This window comes from Hipposideros armiger, unplaced genomic scaffold (assembly GCF_001890085.2).
Source record: "Hipposideros armiger isolate ML-2016 unplaced genomic scaffold, ASM189008v1 scaffold_859, whole genome shotgun sequence".
In the NCBI taxonomy this organism is placed as follows: Eukaryota; Metazoa; Chordata; class Mammalia; order Chiroptera; family Hipposideridae; genus Hipposideros; species Hipposideros armiger.
Window position 1 is genome coordinate 246,859 of NW_017732209.1, and position 16,660 is coordinate 263,518.

General features: G+C 53.9%; 2 protein-coding genes, 2 long non-coding RNA genes and 1 pseudogene across 4 annotated transcripts; 3 read left to right on the forward strand and 2 right to left on the reverse strand.

The window, feature by feature from the left end:
* Positions 1–359: 359 nt before the first annotated feature.
* Positions 360–12,847, reverse strand: RTN2 (reticulon 2). The gene is given in 11 exon segments (XM_019629525.1): positions 360–484; positions 597–666; positions 805–943; positions 1,279–1,486; positions 3,028–3,110; positions 3,112–3,211; positions 6,648–6,670; positions 9,962–10,226; positions 10,332–10,793; positions 10,917–10,961; positions 12,571–12,847. Coding segments are annotated over 11 exon segments (1,539 nt in total). The 5' UTR covers positions 12,605–12,847; the 3' UTR covers positions 360–374.
* LOC109374739 (uncharacterized) lies at positions 3,589–4,538 on the reverse strand. Its single transcript, XR_002122452.1, has 2 exons — positions 4,356–4,538; positions 3,589–4,091 (listed from the first exon to the last, which is right to left on the reverse strand). It is a non-coding gene; the product is annotated as an uncharacterized LOC109374739 (long non-coding RNA).
* On the forward strand, positions 6,308–8,874 carry LOC109374740 (uncharacterized). The gene is made up of 3 exons (XR_002122453.1): positions 6,308–6,980; positions 7,065–7,125; positions 7,887–8,874. It is a non-coding gene; the product is annotated as an uncharacterized LOC109374740 (long non-coding RNA).
* A 389-nt stretch (positions 12,848–13,236) lies between the features above and the next one.
* On the forward strand, positions 13,237–13,650 carry LOC109374737 (multifunctional methyltransferase subunit TRM112-like protein pseudogene; annotated as a pseudogene).
* Positions 13,651–14,350: 700 nt separating this feature from the next.
* PPM1N (protein phosphatase, Mg2+/Mn2+ dependent 1N (putative)) lies at positions 14,351–16,654 on the forward strand. The gene is given in 4 exon segments (XM_019629479.1): positions 14,351–14,387; positions 14,887–15,517; positions 15,519–15,972; positions 16,351–16,654. Coding segments are annotated over 3 exon segments (1,020 nt in total). The 3' UTR covers positions 15,871–15,972; positions 16,351–16,654.
* The last annotated feature ends 6 nt before the right edge of the window (positions 16,655–16,660 follow it).

Here is a 16,660-nt window from a genome sequence, read left to right on the forward strand (position 1 = left end):
CTAGGATGAGTGTTGTTCCATTTCAGGCTGTGTCAGGGGAAGACAACATCAGTCAGACTGACTCTCTATAGCTAGGACATGTCTGTAACACCTTGGATCCATTGTCAAGGAGAAGCATCAGTTAGTCCACCTGGCTTGGGTTGGGGCATATCAGTCAGATCCTGGCTCTGTCAGGGGACACCAATCAAATAGCCTGTCTCTTGCTGTTGAAACATATTAGTTATACTGTAGCTGCACTGAGGTGGGGACAGAAGCCAGACCACCTGTGGCTGGCTGGGACATATGTCAGTCAGATCCTGACTCCTTCAGGGGCGGAAACACCAGTTAGTGCTCCTATTTCTGGCTGGGTGGGACATTTATCAATGGGACCCTGACTATAGAGGGCAGCCACCCATGTTTGGCTGGGATACTGCCAACTGAGGGTCTGTCACACTCACCTGGTGCTGCCGATACAGCAAGGGGGCGGTGAATAAACCAATTACTCCTGTGGGCACAAAGATGGTGATCAAGGTTCTCCCAAGAGATTAACAATTTCATTTAGAGCCCTGTCCCCACCAACCCCAATGACCCAACCTCCCACAGTCTTCCCAGCTCACCCAGAATGAGAAGAGTCAAACCATTGAAGACGGCACCCACGAAGGTCAAGATGTAGAAGAGAAGGGCCAGCTGGGGGTGAGGGTCAGGGTCAGCAGAGCCTACAGGGCATTCCCCAGGCTGTGAACTTACCCAGAAATGACCCTCCTACCCCCAGGGGCAGGAAGGTGAATGTTGGGAACCCAGGAAGGAGTGGGGGGTTCAGGGCACCTTGAGAGAGTCTATGAGGTCTTCTACCAGGAAGAAATGCCGCAACTGGGTAGCTGCAGAGACCACTTGAGAGGCAATCTGCTGGGACAAACGTTCTGTCTGCTCCCGAGTCAGGGTCAGGTCCACGTCCAAGTAGGCCCTGAGAGGACAAAAAGGAATAAGGTGACTCAGTGGGTGGATGGGGCCCAGGCTGAGGAGTATGGCTGGGATGAGGGAAAGAAATGAGGTTTGGGGAGAAGGCCAGGTGTAGAGAGCTAAGGTCAGGTCAGGGTCAGGAGATGGGATCAAGGATTAAGGATAAGAGGTTAGGATCAGAGGTTAGGACTGGAGGTGAAGGGTCAGAGAGTAATTTAAAGTCGGGTCGGGGTCAGGTTGGAGTCAGAAAGAGGAATAGGATGGGTCAGGGCCAGGGTCATGACTTAGGGTCAGTACTGGCGTCTGGACAGAGTCACGGTTAGGGGCCTGGGTTCTCACTGAAAGGGGTTGGCACCGTCCCCCCGGTGCACGGCATGCAGCATTTTTCGGTAAACCCTGAGAGAGATGGTGCCACAGAGCAGCAACAGGGCGACATGGGCTGCCACAGACACGATGCTAAAGTGCAGGAGGCACAGCAGGGAGACCATGAGGCCTGTGAAGACCACTCCTGATGTCCTCGTGTCCTTCCAGTACAGCAGGTCCACCACTGTGGAGGAGGCAGGCAATCAGGCTGGGGTTTGGACCTGGCCTGGCTGACCTCTTGACCTCCCATTTCCTGTGTCAGGGCTGAACCATGACCCCTCGACACACCTGTCTCAGCCTTAACCCGATTTCCAAAATTGTAGTGTCTTCTTTTATTCCATGTTTGCCTCCCCTCTTCTCTTCTTAGAAAACTCAAGTTAAGCATCTAGCAAGTCCCCTTAGTCTTACTCCTACCCATAGGTTATATGTGGACACAATTTTGGTCATTATTTATGAAAAATGGAATCATAGATAGACTCTTCTACATCACACATATCTCACTCTACTTTCCCTCCTAGAATTCCCTGCTAGTCATCTGGAATAGTTCTTAACTAAATCTTTTTAAGGGCACCATGATATTCTGTAGTGTGGCTACACCATCATTTTATTCAATTGTGTATCTATTGTTGGGCCATTCACTTTGTTTCCTACCCTCCTATCCCCAATAGTGCCACAAGCACCAGCCTTCTACATATATTCTTACCTCCTGGAGGTTCTATTTCTGAGATAGAATCCCAGGGGTGGAATGGATGGGTAGAATGGATGGATGGAATGTCATAAATATTCCCAGATTGCTTACTAGCAAGACTGTAACAATTCTTATTTCCATGTGCAAAGTGAAAGTGATCTTTTCCCAGCATCCTGCCCAGCAATTTGGTGTTATTGCTCATTTTATTTTTGGCCAATCTGACAGGTGTGAAGTGGTATCTCCTTGATACCCCTACCAACACATTTTTCTCCATCCTAAATATATTAATAACCCCATCTTCCTCCCTAAGCCCTAATTCAAATTTCTAATCCTTTTCTGAGACCCTAAACTCACCTCTCAAGCCCAACCTGAGCCCTGACCAGCATTTCATCTCATCCATTTAAACTTCAATAGCCCTCCCAATAATTTGATCTCATTTGAACCCTGAACCAGGAGCCCAGTAGTACCTTTCCATTTCTTTCCAAACCCTCTCCAAACTCTCACCCTCACTCCAATCAACCTCTAACCCATCCGGACCGGTCCCTTCGGAGTCTGACTCCCCTCACTTCTGTATCTTCCTTATACACATCTTCCTATCTACGTCTAACTAGGGCAGGCCTCCTCCCCTCCACCCCAAGGCGCAGAGCCCTTCCCTGCAGGCTCCCCGAGGCCCGCGCCAGAGGGTGGGGGAGGGGCCGGGTCGCCTGAGGCGGGGGCTAAGTTTAGGCACGCGGGGGGGAGGGGGCCTCGCCTGCAGCTGTGCTGGCGCGTCCTGCTCCTGAGTGACAGCACCGCCTGGGCCTGAGGATGGGGGATGGGGCCTCCCTGCTCTTAGGCCCCAAAGCCCCATCTCGGGGGGAGAGGGCACCCCACACTCCCTCCACGCCCTCCCTAGACACCCCCAAAGCCCCCAGCCCCAGCCTGCAGCTCTAGGGAATTTGGGACCAATAGGAAACATCCCCCCACAGAGAGGTAACGAATCTGGATCCCTTTCCGCTGTCCCCCAGCTCCCGTCACAGCCCGCCCCGCAATCCCACCTTTACTCCCCATCTCTGCTCCGAGTGAGAGGCTGCGGACACCGCTGCTTCTCGGGGATTTCGCCCACTTCAGTGGAACCAGAGGGAGGGAGTAGCGGGGCGGGGCCCCTCTGTACCCAGCCAATGGCTCGCCATAGAGGTGGGGACACTTTCAAAAAGGGGTGGCTCTCTTTGTAAACAGTAAAAGCAGTGATGTCTATAACCAACCCTTGGCCGTTCTTCGTGGAAGGTGAGCGTATTTTACAGTAAGGCGGGGTCTATTTGCCACTGGTTAACTGATGCGGTCAGGGAACAGGAGAGCTTTTAAACACCGTAGAGTTAACTTACAAATGTCCCANCAACGTCCTCCACAACTAGATTGAAGAACAAAAGGACAGCAACTTGTCTGTTCCCCTTCCCCCAATTCCCCAATAAAAAAAAAAAAAAAGGTCAGTTTAGGGTTAAGAGCATGGACAGCTGAGTGGCAAGAGATGGGAAAGGTTCCTCCTTGAGCGCCACTTAGGTGCTTTTCGGTGAAGGAAGGTGAAAGCTGGAGGGGGCTGGAAGCACAGGAAGCTTTGGGTTTTTCACAGAAGTCTTTATTACAGTGTAAATCCAAGCTCAGGCCTCCCCTGGGCCCCATGCAAAGCCCCAGCATTGGGGCTAGTGGCGACGGGAGACACCAACCCCTCACAGCGCCTCCAGCGGCGGGGTCACGTAAGTACAGGGCGGGTGCCCTAGCTAGGGCACTAACTACAAGCCCCAGCAGGCTGCGCGGCCAAGGTGCCTCGCCTTTCCTGGACTCCTAGAGCAGAGCCTCATGGGAAATGTAGTCCTGGCCACTCAGGCAATTTGCGCAAACTCCCTGGTGTGAGTGATCCTGACACCCGCCAGGAAATGGCTCAGGCCGAGGAGGGAAGAGGGAGGGGATGGAAGGGAGATGGCGGAAGGCAGAGGGGCTGCAGGGGTGGGGGCAGGCGTCCCGCAGGTAGAGACACCCTTTTCATTCAGCTTTGGCTTTGGATCCGGAGACTGCGGCTGCTGCTGAGGCAAGGGCTCCGGTCCCTGGGATCTTAGCTCGGATCCTGAGGAAGAAACAGGTGGAGTCAGGAGGTGGGACAAGAGACGGGGCAGGTATCTGAAAACTGAAGGGAAAGCTAGATGGAGGAACTAGCTGAGTGCCCAAAGCCAGCCCTTGCCCTCCACCTAATGGCCTGCGTTGGAATTGTTTGGCACCCTTCTTTGAGAAGGGGGCGTTCAGCCCCAGGATATTTAGGGACAGGGAATGGGGGGGTAGTTTCCAAGTTCCCCCCTTCCTCATCGCATCCACTGCAACACTATGCCCTTACTTAGCTTTGATGTGGCTCAACTGATTGGTCACCAATCCCACATACTGGTCGATCTGGGCCTGGGGAGACCAAGAAGGGGTGAAAGGAGAGATTAGAGGAGGTTCCTCTACCTAATTCATTCAAGAGGCTGCTTCCTCCCCAACCTCCAAATCAGGAGTTGTGGGGAGTAGCCCACCACTCAACTTTCAACTTTAAACCTAATAAAATACCCTTGGAACTCAGAAATTGAAGTTGAAGTCAGTCGGTTGGGCCACGCTCTGTGGAGTGATGTCAGACACAGAAGAATTTGTTGCTAGTGAGTCTGTGTCCTGGGCATGACTGTTAATCTTTGAGTGAAGTGTGTGTGTGTGTGTGTGTGTGTGTGTTTAGGGGTATAGTGAGGGTGGAGGGCATTGGTGTTGGCTGTCATTGATTTAAATATTAGTTTAATTCACAGTGTTAGTTGACTTTGAGGTCTTGGTGATTCCAGCATGTGAGGGAGTTAGGACTATTTCTTTGGCAGGGACATGTATCATTTGGCTCTCAGCCTTACTGGAAAAGGGAATGTCAGTCTATCTGTCTGTCTCTGGATAGGATATGTGTCACTTGACCTTGGTTTGTCAGTGTTTTGGACAACAATCATCTACCTGATTTTGACTGAGAAGCCAGTCTCTGGCAATTTCAGGGAGTGAGAACATCAGTCAGTTCACTTGTTTGGCTGGGATGGCGTCCATCAGACCCAGACTATGTGTAAGGATAGAAGGCATCAGTCTGCCCATATGTCTGTTTGTAACAGGAATATGTGTTTATCAATCTCTGGTGGTATCAGGTGGAGAAGGTATTCATCTGTCTGCCTGTTTCTGGCTAGGATGAGTGTTGTTCCATTTCAGGCTGTGTCAGGGGAAGACAACATCAGTCAGACTGACTCTCTATAGCTAGGACATGTCTGTAACACCTTGNGCGATGCACCCAGAGGCCGCAAGGGGGTGCGGCAGCATCTTGGGGCCTGCGCTTCGGGGTGAGCGCAGCGCAGGGCTGGCGCATACACATGGAGGACGAGCATTGCGCTTAGCTCGCGCTACCTGGGCTGCCCTCCGGATGGGCTTTCTTCGCTGTCCTCGACTGCCACGGCGGGGCACAAGCCTCCCTCTTCGGCGCGCGCCACCTGCCAGGCCACGTGTTGGAGGCGTAGGGCCCAGCTCCTGGTGAGCCGGAGGGCGTGGGCCGGGCGCTTCGCCCCGCCTTAATGAGTGCAGACGCACGCCTCTGCTCGCTCTGGCCCCACGGCGAGCCGGGAGGCTCCACCGCCATGGCATTGCTCATCTCCCCGAGCTTTCTGTACCTGGCGCACTGCGGTGACTCCCGCGCGGTGCTGAGCCGCGCGGGCGCCGTGGCCTTCAGCACCGAGGACTATCGTCCCCTCCGGCCTCCGGAACGCGAGCGCATCCATGACTCGGGCGGCACCACCTGCCGCCGGCGCCTCCAGGGCTCTCTGGCAGTGTCGAGAGAACTGAGAAGCTGCTTACAAGGAGGTTCCTGGAAGGCCCCCTGAGCTGCAGCTCGTTTCCGCGGAGCCTGAGGTGACCGTCCTAGAACGGCGGGCGGAGGATGAGTTCTTGTTCCTGGCCTCGGAAGGCGTGTGGGACGCGATGTCTGGAGAGGCCCTGGCGGGACTCGTGGCATCACGCCTCTGCTTAGGCCTGGCCCCAGAGCCTCTCTGCGCTCAGCTCTTGAACATGTGTCTTTGCAAGGTCTTGGGGGCGGGGCTTGGGATCACTGAGGGGATGAACCTAAGGGATTTAGGGCGGAGGGATTTTAATGGAAAGGATTCAAGGGAACTGGAGGAGAGGGTGGGGCTCCACTAAAGGGCGTGACCAGATGGGATGGGGGCGTGCCCAAAACATGGAGAGGGCGGAGCCTGATGGATGCCTTGAGGCAAGATGGCGAAGTGGTACCTGAGGTGTTAGGTAAGTGGGAGGGATTTAAGAGAAAGGGCGTGATCTTTTGGGATTGGTCGGCGTTGGGACACAGGAGTGGGTCCGGAGATATAATTAGTACCAGAAACAGGAGCAGCTTAATGGCAGAGTGGGAGGGGCTTTGGAGAAGGGGCGTAGTTCTCTGATAGGGCAGGGGGAGAACAGTAAGGGGGCGTCATCTAAGGGATTGGTCCTAGTGAGAGGGCTTGGTTTAGACTGGCAGATGGGCAGGACTTCGGAGAAATGGACAAAACCCAATTGGGGAAGGGGGCAAAAGAACAGATTGCTTATCGGGGAGCTCTGCTTCCAAGGGCATGGAGCCCTCTGCTGGGGCATTCAACCAGGCTGTCCTTTCTCCACCTTCTCTAGGGCAGCCTGGATAACATGATCTGCATTCTGGTCTGCTTCACCGGGGTCCCAAGGCCTTGTGAGGAGGCAATCAGGAAGGAGCTAGCACTGGACACAGCTCTGGGCCGCAGGGTCACCAGTGGGCAAGCTCTAGGAGCGCAGCGGGACGGGTGGTCGGCAAGCAGGGGTACCCAAATAACCCTTGCCTCCTTGTCAGAGCTGTGTTCCTCTGTCCAGGAACCCCCAGCTTGAACAGGGTTTTCTAGACTCTGGCCTCAGAGGACATCCCAGATTTACCTCCTGGGGGAGGTCTGTACTGCAAGTGAGTCAGAGTGGGATGGGGTAGAATGGGAAGAGGAGTGGCAGGAGGAGGGTCCCCTCCTAAGGGCCCCCCTCTGTTCTCCAGGGCCTCTGTCATCGCCGAAGTTTATTCTCAGCTCTGCCAGGTCTCAGGGAAGCACTGGGAGGTAAGGACCCTGTGTTCTTCAATGTTTCTCTTAGAAACATGTAACCAGCACCCCCCCCCCAACTCCTTTAGTGATGGGGAAATTGAGACCAGAGGGAACAAGGGATTTGGCTAGTATATGAAAATAAATTCTCACTCCTGGCCTGAAGCATTGTTGGTGGGGAAGCAGAAGCAGAGACAGTGCTTCCCCTTCAAGAAATGTGCCCCCAGCAATGCTCTGTAAAGCCCCATCGTTCCAAGCACCACCTCCTCCATCCAGAGGCAAGGCAGAAAAATTCAAGGAATGTTGCTAGCCAATCCCCAGGCCTGGATACACTGCAGAGACTAGGTCATCTCTGATGATGGTCTGGGTCTTGGAGAGAGGTTCTGAATTGGGCCCAGATAGTTTGGGGGATTAGAGATGTCAAAAGACCTGGTGGGTGGGGCATAAGGAAGGTGTGTAGGGTGGGACTCGGGGAAAATGGAAAGGAGAAAGCTGGGGCCAGAACCCAAAGGCCTTTGCATAGCAGAGAAGAGTTTGGTTATTCCCACTTGAAGCGGGGTTGTTGATAGTTCTCAGCAGCAGAAGGAGGTATTTGTCAGGATTGTTTTGGGTTGTGAATGATGGAAACCCAATTCAACCTGGGAAAAGAAAACAGAATTTACTGGGCCATGTTAATTGAAGAGTTCAGAGATTTAAGGCATGACTACATCCAGTTGTCAGATGATGTCATCAGGAACCATCTCTTAGTTTTATTTCCTCTGAGTTGGCTTCGTTCCCAGGCAGGGTCTCTTCATGAGGTAGCAGAGAGTTCCAGTTTCAGCCTCACATCACCCAAGCCTAACATCCTCAGTGGAGAGAAGGTACCAGTTCCCCAGTAGTTACAGCAGTGGTTTCAGAGCCGGTTCTCCTTGGCCACACTGGGTCACACGGCTGCCCAAGTCACTGTTGTCTCTGATTGGCCAGGCTATGGTCACATGTCCATCCTCGCTTAGGGTTGGGGGTCTACTGCATCCAAACCTGATGGATTGAGAGATGGGGAATGGGGTCCCTCAAAGAAAACTAGGAGTGGTGCTTTCAGAATATAGGGGAATAGATACTGAGAAGAAAGTAATATACCAACTCATACATTTTTGTGTTACAGAATGGGCAGAATGGGGCTGGGAAGGCCACTGGCACTCATTCAAGCTCTGCCTTGGACTTGGAGGCCTGACAGCTGTTGTCCTTTGGGGACCCTCTGCCCAACTGGGGCCCCAACAGAATTAAGAAAACTCTCTTTCCCCAGCTACACAGACCAGCGGAAGGAAGACGAGCTGATGGAGGAAACCCAGAATGCTTATTTCCTCTTCTCCTACTTCCCCGTCACAGAAAGTCTTATGAGGGGAAGTTCCACCCACCAGCTACGGTATGGGGGGGGGGAGGGGAGAAAAAAACCAAACCATGGACCTTGGAGTTCCAGCGGTTCAATAACCTTCTCTCCCCTCTCTATTTTTCATCTGTTTTGGGGGCAGGTGGAGGAGAATTTTTATTATTAAATGTTAATTACATGATTCAAAATACATTTTTCTTATAGAAAAAAAACTCCACATTATTTTCCCAGTCATTTGGCAAATATATATTGGGCACCTGTTCATGGCCATCAACCAGGGGGACTCACTGAGATCCGTGCCTATTCTAGGGGCCCACCTAGTGTGTGTGTGTGGAAAGACAGCAAACAAGAGAACCAATAAGTAAGGTCATTTCAGACACTGACAAGTGTCTCAAGGGGATGTGATAAGCAAATCTACTTTGGTTTTTAAAAAATTGTTGTTCATTTATTTTTTGAGTGGTAATAAGTTCAGTTGGTTCAAAATTCAAAGAGTACGAAATGGTGTATAATGAGGTCTTTCTCCATCCCCTGTCCCTCGACCACTTGATTTTCCACCTGGGGATGGATGCTTTAGACAAGGGGATCAGGGAAGATCTCTGAGGAGGGGACAATTGAGCAGAGACGTGACAGAGAAGCAGCCAGCCATGCAAATACCCGAGAGAAGAGTGTCTCAAGACAGAAGGAACAGCCAGTGCAAAAGCCTAGAGACAGGATCGAACTTGGCATTTTCAAGATGAGACTTAAGATCTCTGACCATCGAATTTCCCACAATCCCATTCCCTATCTTATTGGTAACCACTGCAAAGAGGTTGGAGTGGATTTTTCCAGAACTTTTACTCTGCATGTACACCCAAGGTGTTTCCTTGATTTTTTTTCATACCCTACTTATCATTTGGCTTTTTTTTTTTAAGATTTTTTTATTGGGGTATTGGGGGTAAGGGAACAGTGCTGGGGAATTGGGGGAAGGGGAACAGACAAGTTGCTGTCGTTTTGTTCTTCAGTCTAGTTGTGGAGGATGCTGCTTCACTGNACAGTAAGGCGGGGTCTATTTGCCACTGGTTAACTGATGCGGTCAGGGAACAGGAGAGCTTTTAAACACCGTAGAGTTAACTTACAAATGTCCCATGGCCACATCCAGAAGAGAGCCTTATTTCTTCAGGGATTTGGCCTATCCAAAATCAGCCTCTAGGGGGAGGACTCCAAAAGAGGAATTATTATTTTTTTTTAGCAATCAGCCAATCCTAAAGCTCGCAGGGGGGCTAACTTCTCAAGTGCGGAAGGAGGGGGGTAGGGGGAAGACAACTAGTACATAAAAAGAGCCAAGGGCAATCTTAGATTATGGGGAACATTTTTAAAAGGAGTTTATAATGTCTAGCGAACAGCAATACCTCCTCCCTTCTCCATTCTCCTTGTTCCTTGGCGAGGTTGGTTGGTCCCTTTAAACTGCAATACTCCCACCCTCGCTGTGGTCCAAAGGAGCATCTTCACTCAAGCAGTTTACCTAGAAGGTGTGGTTCCAATGTGAATTCTGATTGGTCCGTGCTATCGAGGCACTGCCCTGTGATTGGCTCCCGTTCCAGCTGCCCCCACGGCTGTTCCTCTTTCTCGTCCAGCGAGGGCTCATCAGGCCAAGAGTTTGAATCCCGGGATTCAGATGGGGTACGATCCTGGGGGGTCCCAAAGCCAGTAGTAGGCTGTGCAGTCAAGACTTCGGGCGGGGAGGGCTGAGCGAGTCCGAGTTGTAGGTCCAGTTCTGGCGCGTTAGAAAGATAAGGCAGTGAGATATCACCTTGGAGATGCCCTGAGAAGAGACCACCCACCCCTGGTGGCTTTGGTCCCAGCACCTCGGACATCTCACCTTTCCCTGTCTCTGATCCGTTGAGCTCCTCGTCTTCCAGCGGGGTGGAACTACTGGTGGCGGAGTCCTCCTGGTACCCGGCTCCCTGGGCCTTCCAGCCCAGCTGGTCTAACTGGAACCCCAGGTCCTCCAGAGGGCGCTCGGCCGGAGGGGCAGTGTCAGCGTCACCGCGGCGCCCGGGTTCCGGGGACTGGCTCAAGCTGGGGATGCTCTCCAAGCTGTCGCCCAGGCCAGGTTGTGGGGGCGGGTCTCGCGGTTCGGAGACTGAGCGGCCCTGGGGCCGGGGGCGGCGTGCAGCTGAATCCCGGCGCGCCCCGGCACCTGCCACGCCGTCAAAGGCGATGTACGAGAAGGTCAGCTCCCGGGGGGTGTCCCAGTCCTGGGACGTGGTCTCTTCCTCATCGTCCTCCGAGAATTCCCGGGCTGTGTGCAGCTCCCGAAAATCCGAGTCGTCGTTCCCTCCTTCATTGAGCAAAGGTGGGCGTTAGCTCCTCCAAGTAGGACCCTGACCCACTCTCCTCAAATCTCCTACCCAGCTTTGAGTTCCCTTCAAGTCTCACCCTCACATCCTTCCCCTCCACTTACCTTCCGTGGAGTCAGGGGTAGAGGAGGCTGTAGACGGAGCTTCTTCTGCGAGAGGGAAAGAATCGAAGATTCTTAGAAGCTTAGACTGTCGGAGTCATTGAAGTGTGCCGGTCCTGGGAACTTGGATGGTCCGAATTAAGGAATCTTAGAATGTCACTGCTCAGTCTTAGAAGTTCAAATCCAGGAACCTTAATCTTAGACTCTTCAAATTAGGAATTTTTAGGTTTCAAGTCATTCTTTTAACAACCATTTATCGTGCCTATGTACCAGGCACTGTTTTAGACCCCGAGGATACAACTGCGAACAAAACAGACAAAAATCCCTGCCCTCATAACACTCTATGAGGGAGACAGACAATAAACAAATATATGATGTTGGGTGCTAAGTGTATGAAGAAACATCAGGGTAAGGGAGGAGAAAGTGAGAGGGTGCTATTTCAGACACGGTGGTCAGAAAGACTTCTATGATAAGATGATATTTGAGAAGAGACCTGAATGAAGTGAGAAATCCATGTAGATATCTAAGGAAGAGTCTTCCAGGCAGACGAAAAAACTCAGTGTAAAGGCCCTGAGGGAGGCACTGTTTGGCACATTTGAGGAACAGAGAGGTGTGAAGGTTTGACTGGAGCTGAGTGACTGAGGGAAAAGGATGGGAGATGAGGGAAGAGAGATAAGGTGTGGGGGGATCATGTCGGACCATCCTTTGTAAGCAGAGGTAAGGACAATATCTTAGAATGTTGCGATGATACTCTAAAATGTTGAAATAACAAATTCTTAGAATTTTGGCATCTAGACTCCCCAGATATGCAAGTGGCTAGATCTGAAAGTGCTGAAATCCTCAGCTGTCAGAACCATGGGCGTGTGGGACAGAGAATGTTAGGCAAGGATTGTTAGAACGTTGGGCTCAGAGATCACGAGGATTAGACACGGCATTCCCAATTGTGGAATCTAGCCCCTCAGAGCTCTAGCTAGGGGCTTTGCCTACAGGAGATGCTCAAAACCGTTTGGAAATTGAAATCGGATGCCCTACACCCCTATCTCATTTCCTCAGCTGGAGAATCGGAGGCTGAGAGTCAGAGGCCCTGAACAGAGTGGGTCTCCTCCAGGATTACTAATAATCAGTGGTAAAGCCCACTAAGGACCCAGGAGTCCTGGCCCCAACCCAGGGGTGGCTGTTTCCCAGAAACAGGAGGTTGGACATTTTGGGCGAGGTCTAGGCTGCCTGTGATTCAGGGCTGAAAACAGAGATGGGATGCGAAGGTGGGTGATGAGGGTGTCAGGCTCCTCTTTTCCACCCTGGCTCTACCCCTCCATTCAACTGCCCTCCCCGCCGGCTGCGGCCAGCACCAGGGCTAGGGGACAGCTCCCCGCGAGTGTCCTCATCCCCGGGCGGGGCCCGTGGCACATCCCAGGGCTCAGCGCGCCCCCACGCCAGATGTCTCCGTGCCCCCCAACTCCGCCCTGTCTCATTCAGGTCCTTCGGGTCAGATCGCCCCCGTCGCCGCTAGAACGCGGGGGGAGGGGAGAGCTTCCTTTGTCTCCTCCGCCTCCTCCCCCATCCTGACTCTCCCACGACTGGACGCGGAGAGGATACCGGGGAGGAGCCTACCCGGGCCTCTGAGACCCACACCAGGCCTGAGTCTCCCCCTACTCACTGCAGTGGGCGAAGACCGGCAGGACCTGCCCCATGGCCCCCCTCGGGCCTGCATCGGGACCCCTGCCCACTCCGGCCACGCCGCCCTGGGCCTGGGGCCGCGGGCACTCATCTCCGCCGCGCCCACGACGCTGCCGCCATCCTCGCCGCCTCCTCCTCCCGGTCCGTTCCAGCAGCAGCCGCCGCCACCGCCCTCTGTTAGGCTCGGAGGGGGCGGGCGGGGCCGCGGTGGGGAAGGCACTGCAGCGCGGAGCTGGGGGCGGGGGCAGAGGAAGGCGGGGCGGAACCTGAGGGAGGGAAGGGGGCGGGGACACACCCTGAGGCTCGCGGTGAGGGGCGTGGCTTTTCTACTAGAGGGGTGGGGCTAGGAGGGTAGGTTAAAGGGTAGGCGAAGGCTTGGAAGGCGGTCTGAAGGAGAAGTGGGGTGGAGCTCACGGTAGGGTGAAGACCTCTGGGAGAGAATGGTGAAGGAACCGAGGCGGACAGGATGGGGGCGTGGATCTCAGAGTGGATTGGGGCGGAGCTAGGGGCGGTATTGAGGAGAGGATGTAAAGATTCTACTACTCTGAGGTAGGATCTGAGCCTAGATTCTCAGAGGGAGTGGAAAAAGGAGCGGGGAGAAAGTACCCCAAAAGTACTGAGACAGGGTTGGCTGAGTGGCACGTTGGTTAAGAGTTGGCTTGGGGAGCGTTGTAGCGACATGAAGCTAATTACCCATAACCTGCTGAGCTCGCATGTGCGAGGGGTGGGACCCCGTGGCTTCCCCCTGCGCCTCCAGGCCACCGAGGTCCGCATCAATAATGTGGACTTCGTGGCGTGTATGATACCCAAGGTTGAGTGGGAGGTGCTTCTGGAAGCGGCTGATCACTTGCATCTGATCGAGGTGCCCAAAGGGCCGATTCAGGGGTATGAGCAAGATGAGACATTTCTGAGGAAGATGCACCATGTGCTGCTGGAGGTGGAAGTGTTGGAGGGCACCCTGCAGTGCCCAGAGTCTGGACGTATGTTCCCCATCAGCCGCGGGATCCCCAACATGCTGCTGAGTTCAGAGAAAACTGAGACTTAATGGAGCCAGACACCGGTTTTTCATTCTGTGATGGTGTGTAGTTTTCTGTATATCCTGTTTGTTTTGTCACACGTATCCCCAGTTCTTGACCCAGTGACACACCACACACATTGTTCTTGAGCTCGATATATTTTTTTCTCATTAAAGGTTCAAAGCCAAAAAATAAATAAATAAATAAAGTTGGTTTGGGACGCCAGCTCTGAGCACCAGGGCCCCGGTTCAGATCCCACATGCGGGCCAGTGACCCTGCGCCCTCTACAGCTAAGATGGTGAACAACAGCTCCACCTGGAGCTGGGCTACCATGAGCTACTGTGAGTGGCTAGCAGCCAGCTTCAGCGGACAGCAGTCAGCCTGAGCTGCCTTGAGCCGCTGTCCAACTGCAGGCAAGCGACTGCATCACCCGGGAAGAGCACAACGATCACAATACCAACATGGGCCAGTGAAGCGAGGTCCTCCACAACTAGACTGAAGAACAAAAAGGACAGCAACTTGTCTACTCCCTTTCCCAGATTCCCCAATGCTGTTCCCCTCCCCCAATTCCTCAATAAAATCTTAAAAAAAAAAAAGTACTGAAACAAGGGTAGGAGCTCAGACATGGGGGGAGCTTAAGCCAATTTAGAATTATGTATCAGGTAGTTGGGCGGAGCCAGTCAGACGAGCTAGAGGCGAGGCCAGACTGCAAATATAGTAAGTTGAGGCTGTAGACTTGAATGGATGGGCGGGATCTGGAAAAGAAGCTACACGGAGCGGGGTGAGACCCGAGGGGAGGGGTTGAGCTAAAAAAATTACGGATTGAAAGATTTTGAAAACGGGGGCAGGACCACTGAAGTGAGCGGAGCTTGGACTGGGCAGGGCTGGGGACTGGAAGCCAAAAGTGTAGGGTTGAGAACATGGATTATAGAGTTCGTGTCCTTGCTTGTTCTGTGACTCAGTTTCTTCTTCAGTAAGTCGGAGATGATGATATAAAATAGTGGTAAATGCTAGTTTGCTACTATTATGAAAAGACTTTGATTCCAAACCTCCCTTTGAAGGTGCAGGATAGAGGAGACCCACGAGTCCAATCTCTTCTAGTGACTTGAGTGCAGGTCCAGGGCATAGGAAGGAGATTTCGGTGGTTTAAAATCTCACAGTAGAGGGGATTAATACAGTAGAGGGACGGGCAGGTACAAATGTGGAGCTTTCCTGATCCTAGGGCCAAGGATGGTGGGCCTTGCCCATCGGCTTGAACGTCTCTCTGGCCAGCTCGTAAGGAAGAGGAGGCGGAGGAGAAAGAGGAGAAAGAGGAGGGCGCAAAGCTCCCCACGGGCCTCGGTCCCTCCCGTACGCACTGCGATGCACCCAGAGGCCGCAAGGGGGTGCGGCAGCATCTTGGGGCCTGCGCTTCGGGGTGAGCGCAGCGCAGGGCTGGCGCATACACATGGAGGACGAGCATTGCGCTTAGCTCGCGCTACCTGGGCTGCCCTCCGGATGGGCTTTCTTCGCTGTCCTCGACTGCCACTGCGGGGCACAAGCCTCCCTCTTCGGCGCGCGCCACCTGCCAGGCCACGTGTTGGAGGCGTAGGGCCCAGCTCCTGGTGAGCCGGAGGGCGTGGGCCGGGCGCTTCGCCCCGCCTTAATGAGTGCAGACGCACGCCTCTGCTCGCTCTGGCCCCACGGCGAGCCGGGAGGCTCCACCGCCATGGCATTGCTCATCTCCCCGAGCTTTCTGTACCTGGCGCACTGCGGTGACTCCCGCGCGGTGCTGAGCCGCGCGGGCGCCGTGGCCTTCAGCACCGAGGACTATCGTCCCCTCCGGCCTCCGGAACGCGAGCGCATCCATGACTCGGGCGGCACCACCTGCCGCCGGCGCCTCCAGGGCTCTCTGGCAGTGTCGAGAGAACTGAGAAGCTGCTTACAAGGAGGTTCCTGGAAGGCCCCCTGAGCTGCAGCTCGTTTCCGCGGAGCCTGAGGTGACCGTCCTAGAACGGCGGGCGGAGGATGAGTTCTTGTTCCTGGCCTCGGAAGGCGTGTGGGACGCGATGTCTGGAGAGGCCCTGGCGGGACTCGTGGCATCACGCCTCTGCTTAGGCCTGGCCCCAGAGCCTCTCTGCGCTCAGCTCTTGAACATGTGTCTTTGCAAGGTCTTGGGGGCGGGGCTTGGGATCACTGAGGGGATGAACCTAAGGGATTTAGGGCGGAGGGATTTTAATGGAAAGGATTCAAGGGAACTGGAGGAGAGGGTGGGGCTCCACTAAAGGGCGTGACCAGATGGGATGGGGGCGTGCCCAAAACATGGAGAGGGCGGAGCCTGATGGATGCCTTGAGGCAAGATGGCGAAGTGGTACCAGAGGTGTTAGGTAAGTGGGAGGGATTTAAGAGAAAGGGCGTGATCTTTTGGGATTGGTCGGCGTTGGGACACAGGAGTGGGTCCGGAGATATAATTAGTACCAGAAACAGGAGCAGCTTAATGGCAGAGTGGGAGGGGCTTTGGAGAAGGGGCGTAGTTCTCTGATAGGGCAGGGGGAGAACAGTAAGGGGGCGTCATCTAAGGGATTGGTCCTAGTGAGAGGGCTTGGTTTAGACTGGCAGATGGGCAGGACTTCGGAGAAATGGACAAAACCCAATTGGGGAAGGGGGCAAAAGAACAGATTGCTTATCGGGGAGCTCTGCTTCCAAGGGCATGGAGCCCTCTGCTGGGGCATTCAACCAGGCTGTCCTTTCTCCACCTTCTCTAGGGCAGCCTGGATAACATGATCTGCATTCTGGTCTGCTTCACCGGGGTCCCAAGGCCTTGTGAGGAGGCAATCAGGAAGGAGCTAGCACTGGACACAGCTCTGGGCCGCAGGGTCACCAGTGGGCAAGCTCTAGGAGCGCAGCGGGACGGGTGGTCGGCAAGCAGGGGTACCCAAATAACCCTTGCCTCCTTGTCAGAGCTGTGTTCCTCTGTCCAGGAACCCCCAGCTTGAACAGGGTTTTCTAGACTCTGGCCTCAGAGGACATCCCAGATTTACCTCCTGGGGGAGGTCTGTACTGCAAGTGAGTCAG